This window comes from Heterocephalus glaber, unplaced genomic scaffold (genome assembly GCF_053883595.1).
Source record: "Heterocephalus glaber isolate CG9 unplaced genomic scaffold, H.glaber_assembly_v1.0 deba00001497, whole genome shotgun sequence".
Classification (NCBI taxonomy): domain Eukaryota; kingdom Metazoa; phylum Chordata; class Mammalia; order Rodentia; family Bathyergidae; genus Heterocephalus; species Heterocephalus glaber.
The window spans coordinates 47,553,971-47,560,372 of record NW_028258320.1 but is presented as its reverse complement, the minus strand read 5'-3'; the positions used below and the strand labels follow the sequence as shown (position 1 = coordinate 47,560,372).

Below are 6,402 nucleotides of genomic sequence, written 5' to 3'. Positions count from 1 at the left end.
CCAGAATCTTACTTCTTAATTGCAGACATCAGGCTCAGGGCACAGGAAGGAGTGATAAAGAAGCTCTTACCTCTGCCCTTGGATTCTTTCCAGGGCATCTCAGCAGGCAAGGGCTGGCTGGGCAGACCACCCTGGGGAAACCAGGGGCACAGAGCAGGCAGTTATCTACAGGAAAGGGACCAGGGCCTGAGCCCTAGGAGCCCCCAAATCTGCTCCTAATCAGCTATAAGACGTTAGGAAAATTGTCATGGTGCCCTGGACTTTGTCTCCCCTCTGTAAGATGATGGAGTTAGACTAGAACAGGGCTTTTCTGGCTCCACAACCACGGTCATTCTGTGCTGGCAGGATAGGCAGTGGAGCTCCCAAACAGAGGCCCATTGAGAGCCAGGCCAGGAGCCTCTGGAATTCCCTCCAGCCTCAGCCAGAGACACAGAGTTTTCTACCCTCTGGTTCCCAACCTCAGACAACCCCTGTCCCCTGCTCCTAACCACACTGGAAATCTATGAAGTCATTTTCCCCTCCCTCAGAAGGAAAAGGGACAATGGAGGTGGGGGTGGGGTGCAGGGCAATGTGGCATGAAGACATGGGAGAGCAAAGAGATTACTCTGGAGGACCAGGATAGAAGACACAATCCCCGAGATCAGAAAAAACACAGTTTATTCAGAAAAGCATAAGGAACCACTACTAAGCTACTGAATAAGGCACACCAGTGCTCTCTCCCTTACTACCCCCACTCCTCCCAAGGAGTCTCTCCCTTGGCCTTTGCAGAGCACTGTCAAAATCATCTCCTGAATACACAAATGGTCCCAGATTTTTGGGCTAGGATCTGCCAGGGTGCCTTGAGGTGACCTGAGACCTGGGGTCAAGGAGGGAGGCCTGTAAGTATACCTCCAGAAGCCAAAAGTTCTGGCCAGATCAGGTGGCCATACTTACGGCACACAACCTTGGGAAGGAGGGTGGATACGGCCACAATCTTATCGCTCCTTCTCTCATCTGGCAGAGGGACTGCCAAGCCACTAGAAGCCAAGCAGGAAGGCACATCTGGAGGAGCCAGTAAGCTCCAGACTTGCTACAGGGAAGTCTGGATGGATTAAGGCACCATGAGTACCAAGATGTCTGCTCCTGAGTAAGGTCACCTGGCCACAGACCTAGGGCTGGGGGACCAAGAAAGAGATCTGAAGGGGCGGGACCTGAGCTGAGGATGCAACTTAGATGGTGATCTAAAAAAGGCAAAAGGAAAAAGAACAAAGGCTGGAACTAAAATCCATTGTTAAGGGTAGAGTCCAGAGTTCCATTCCAGGTATCTGGAATCTTGTGCCCAAATCACAGCACCAAAGGAATCAGGATTTCACTTGGGTTGAGGCTACATCAATTTTCCATTGGACGGTGTAGAAGGAGGCTGCTAGGCAGAGGTCACTGCCTTTCCCACCTGTTCCAAATACCAGTAAAGACACTGAAATTTTCCACTGGCCCAGGCCAGAATGGTGTTGCCAGCCAGGGCAGTGGGCCCAGGGAGAGGCCAGCTTGACCAGCTCTGGGAATCTCCATGGCCTCAGCAACACAGAACCCTGCAAGAGAAGAATGAAAGTCACTGGGCTTCCAAGGCACTCAAGTGTTCCAGCAAGGCTTGCCTCAGGCTCTGGCTGAGAACATCTCTGGTCAGACATGAGGGATCAGTTATTCTTCCTAGAGCACAATAGTGGAGGTCCAGCCTACCAAGACGTTAAAGTACTTGGGATTGTGGGGCTCAGTGTTCTGAGACTTGCCAGAGGAGAGAAAAAAGTAACAAAAATAATGAGTAGAGTTTCAGTTTTACAAGATTAAAAAAGTTTAGGAAATGGATAGTGGTGATGGTTGCATAACAATGTGAATGTGTTTAATGCCACTGAACTATATGGTTAAAATGACAAATTTTATGTTACACATATTTCATCCCAATTTAGGAAAAAGACTTTTTTGTTCTGGGATTAACCCCAGGGTGCCTAAGCACATGCTGTTCCACTGAGCCACACCCCCAGCCTCAGAAAAAAAAAAGTCTAAATAACTACATTAGCAATATCAAACATGTATTGAGTTACTACCATATATAGTATAGCCTGGTGCTAAAGAGGCCAGACTGTCAGGGCTCAAATCTGAGTTCCCCCACTCATTAGTAGAGAAATCTTGGACAAAGTTATTTAATCTCTCTAGGGCTCATTTTCCTCATATACAAAATGAGAAAAATACTAGAATCCATCACAATAGTATTATTGAATATTATTGAATACATGAAGACATGTAAAATAGTTCCATAGCTCCAAACACACAGCTGGGCTATGTTAAGGGCTACATGAAACTTACAGACCTGTTCTGCACCCCCATCCCAAAGACCAACTTCATAACCAGAGCAGGAAAACTCAACACCTTCAAGACTAAGTTTTAAAAACAAGCCCCCAGGGGCTACAAGGTGTAGCTCAGTGGTAGAGCACTTGCCTAGTAGACATGAGGCCCTGGGTCCAATCCCTGCAAGGAGTCTCCTCTATTATGGTTTCTAATCCAGAGAAGGTTGAGCTTTTTCAAAGAGCAGACAGACCTTTGAAGGATTTAGCAAAAAGAGTATTTTCACAACTCTATGGGCATTGTGGGTACTGTCATCCCTCCAACTTGCTCTGAATAAAACCTTTTTTTTAACTTTTTGAAAAGGAGCCTCTGTGCTTTTTATCCAAAAATCGATGCCCCCTTCCAGAAAACAAGAAAACAGCTTACCTTAGAGACAGGCTGGCTGTTCAGCCCAGCTCCAGAGATTTATCTTCTTTGGTAAACAGGGTGCACCCTGCCAGCTCACAATCTATGCCAGGATCTCCTACAGGTGACAGTCCCTTCAACTGGGAAAACATCTGGATGACCTTGGCTTCATTCTCCAACAATGTAAAAGAATGTTCGAGTTCACCAGTTCCCAAATCTATGGTTGGCAAGAGCCAAGCTCCCTCCTCACTGGGCTGGGTCCCCCATTAGAAAAATTCCCTTGGAAAGAGTTTCCAAAATCTTCAACAGAGCAGACTGCAGGAACAAGCAGGAATTGGGACAGCACAGAAATGCCCAGAACCTTGAGGTGGGAAACACCAATCAGGGCCCAGAACCAGTTAATACAGTAAACTAAATTATTGTGCTTGGGCTTCTAGTACCAGGGTCTCAGAGTCAACGCTGTGCTAATGAACATCACCAATTTCCAAGAAGGGGAGACAGTACCATTGACAACCCATTGGGCTTCCAATGGGCTTTTAGGTAGAAACAGCTCCTGGGTCAGGCTTCCTGGAACATTCCCTGCTTTCCTGTAAATACCGATGCTGCGGAGCCCAAGGTTCTCTTCTTAAGTTGGCTGTTCCCAAGAACAGACTCTAGGTCCCTATCTGTAACAAAGTGGGGCTGGGCCTCACCTTAACATTCTCTGACGGTGCTCTGGGATTCCTACTGCAAACATATTGAAGGCTGTGATGGAGTAGAAGTCTGGGAAAAGACTAAGTTACAGTGAGGCCAGGGAAGTTAGTGTGTTGGGACTGGCTTGCAAGAAGCCCAAGTGCAGAGGCAGAGCAGGAGGTGAGAGAAGACTCCAAAGATAGAAGGGTGTAGCCCATGGGTCTTCCTATCCATTCTCACCTCTGAAGCCTGGCCCCACCCCAAGACTTTGAAGCACCAGGGATGGGCAGGGAGGTGTTATGCAGGATCCCTACACAATCTCAAACTAAACCCAAACTCGTCACTAATCCCAGGACTAGCCGAGGCCTGCCCTCAGCTCTACCCGCAGCTGCCTGCCAGCCTTTTACAGCACCTGAGGCTGAAGAGGGGCCAGGGAAGGGGTGCTCTTTCGACTGCGGGACTGGAGAGGGGAGGGCAGTGGCGAAACCCTTCGTCTGGTTCTAACTTGGGAGCCTCCCCGGATCTACGCTGCGCCTGTCCACGTCTTGCTCTCAGCAGGGATAGGGAAGAGGAGCCGTTAAGTTTTGCCGAAGAGGGGGGCGGAGGGGTGGTGAAGGGGGGTGCTTCTGAGCTCGTGAGTCAGCCACTTGGGTGGCTGCGCGGGTCCCCAGAGACCGACAGCGCCTTCCGAGCGGTGGTCTGGAGTCGGCGCTGTGGTTTGCGGGGTCGGCTTGTCTAGGGTCCTTGGCGCGGGCGGCAGTGGAAACGCAGGGCAGGGCCAGAGGCCAGGGCGCGCAGGCCCAGGGCGGCGGGAAGGACCCGGATGGGTCCCGGTCGCCGATCCGGCCGCGGTAGGCGCTGGCGGCCTCACGCCACTTCCTGCTTGCCCTGGTAGCGACGGCAGCAGCCGTAGAAGGCCGACAGCAGGTAGAGGCCGAGGCACAGGCCCCCGCAGACGGCGGCCGCCAGGAAGGCATGGTAGGCGCAGGGCAGAGGGTAATTCTTGAGGTTGCAGTAGCTGTGGCGCTGCGTCTGGTCGATCATGATGCCCGTCGCGGCGCCGTAGAGAGCAGCAGCCAGCAGGTCGTGCGCAACGTTAACCACGAGCCAGCGCGAGCCCAGCACGGGTACCAGCTCGTGCTTGCCCAGCAGCGTGAGGAAGTAGAGACCCAGGGTCAGCAGCCAGAAAAGCACGGACACGAAGAGCGCGAAGTGCACGGGGCCCTGGTACTTGCTGGTGGCGATGGTGATCCAGAAGGAGGCGCCCGCCAGCAGCTGCAGGATCCGCAGCACGCCCAGCGGGCCGCGCAGGAAGGGCCGCTGCAGGCTCACCGCGCCGCGAGCCGGGCGCGCCTGGGGCGGCGGCTGGCGCGGTGGCGGCGGGAGCATGGCCCCCGGGCGCGGCGACGGCGGCGCCCCGAGCAGCGGAATGGCGGCGCCTGGCTCGCTCGTGGGGCGGCCTGGCGAGGTCCCGCTGCACCCTCCGCGGCCTTCGCCCCGGCTCCCTCTGGTCCTTTCTTCGGCTTCTCTGTTCGTCCCCACCCTCTTTCCCCTCGCTCCTATTCTCCTTCTCTCCACCCCTCCTACCCGCCCTTTCCCCTTCCCCTCCACGGTCTCCACCCCCTCTTGCTCCTCCCGGCTTCCTGCCACCCCTCTTTCCGTCGGCTCTCCACCCTGGCGGCCCCCGTTCTCCCGCGCGCCAGACTCCCTGCTCCGATTCCTTCATCCCCGGGGTAGGACGGAGCGCACCCTCGCCCCCTCGCTTGGCCTGCCTAAGCCACTAGGCCAAGCTTGGCACGCCTGGTGTCGCCCCTACGCGTCCTGCCTACGAACCCTGCCTGTCTTCAAGGGGGAGGCCGGCTTCTCGAGCGTTCTCCCAGCCTCTGACTGGGCCCCCTTCTTTCCCGTTTCTCTTGTAATTGCCCCTGTCGAGGTCCCCTGGCCCTAACTGGGCCGAAAGATAAACAGTACTGGCCCATGCCCATCGAAAGCTCATCCTGTCCTACAGAGAGCTCAGACTGTCAGACTCACCATCGAGTTCCCAGGTCAGAGTAAAGGTTGACTCCCCAAGGTTCCACTACCCTCCCTCCACTGGGCACAAACCATAGCAACCCCACCCTCTTATCCAATCCCATGCTGGCCATCTTCTCATCTTCCCTGCATTAAAAACATGCCAACTGTTGTGGCCAGGACACAAACCCAGTCCAAGAGATAACAAGGCCACGTGCTTAACTATTTGGCCAGCCAGCCTGTGATGAGCTTAGTGATGCTTTGCATTAATAGTACTGTGCCAGTGCTCTTTGTGGTTCTCATTTAAGCCTCAGAACAGCCCTAGAGATAGAAAATTATTTCTCTCATTGTTGTGAACAGCAAAACAAAGCTTGGAGGGGTTCATTTTCCTGAAACTAGTGGTTATTGTTGATCTCTCTTCTCACCCCTTCCAATCCAACCTTTTGTTTTGTTGTTTTGTTGTTTTGTTTTTGTTTTTGTTTTTGAGACAGAGTCTTGCTACTCAGTCCAGGCTGTCCTTGAACTCATAGTAATCCTTCTGCCTCAGCCTGTAAAGTGCTGGGATTGTAGGCATATGCCACCATGTCTGGCCAGATCCAATCTTTATGTGCTTCCACAACCTTCTGAAACAGACCAGGTTGTTCATTTCACTGGTTTCCTCACTGACCACAAAATAGAGTCCTGTCTCTTCTAGGTGGCATATTTCACAATCTGTTCCCAACCAACTTCCAGCTGACTAGTTTTCCATTTCCTTCCTTATACACCATTTCCATTTCTTTCCCTTACACTTTCCCCCTGCACTCAGATGCCAACCCCACCAAACCCCCTAAATTCCCTAAATAAGCTCAGAATAATCCTTTCTAGACCCCACTTGGCTGGGAAACTCCTACTTCTTCAGTGTCCAGGTTAAATGCTGGCAGCTTGGGTCCAGCCGCCCCCCGAACCTCCAGCTTTTGATTACTTGCTTGCCTAGGGCTCCATTTGGATCATGCCTCT

General features: G+C 52.7%; 1 protein-coding gene across 1 annotated transcript; it reads right to left on the bottom strand.

Annotated features, from left to right (window-relative positions):
- Positions 1-640: 640 nt before the first annotated feature.
- Positions 641-5,534, bottom strand: Marveld1 (MARVEL domain containing 1). Its single transcript, XM_004838613.3, has 2 exons — positions 2,746-5,534; positions 641-1,568 (listed from the first exon to the last, which is right to left on the bottom strand). The coding sequence occupies exon 1, from the start codon at positions 4,783-4,785 to the stop codon at positions 4,264-4,266; it is 522 nt and encodes a 173-aa protein (XP_004838670.1). The 5' UTR covers positions 4,786-5,534; the 3' UTR covers positions 641-1,568; positions 2,746-4,263.
- Between the last annotated feature and the right edge of the window lie 868 nt (positions 5,535-6,402).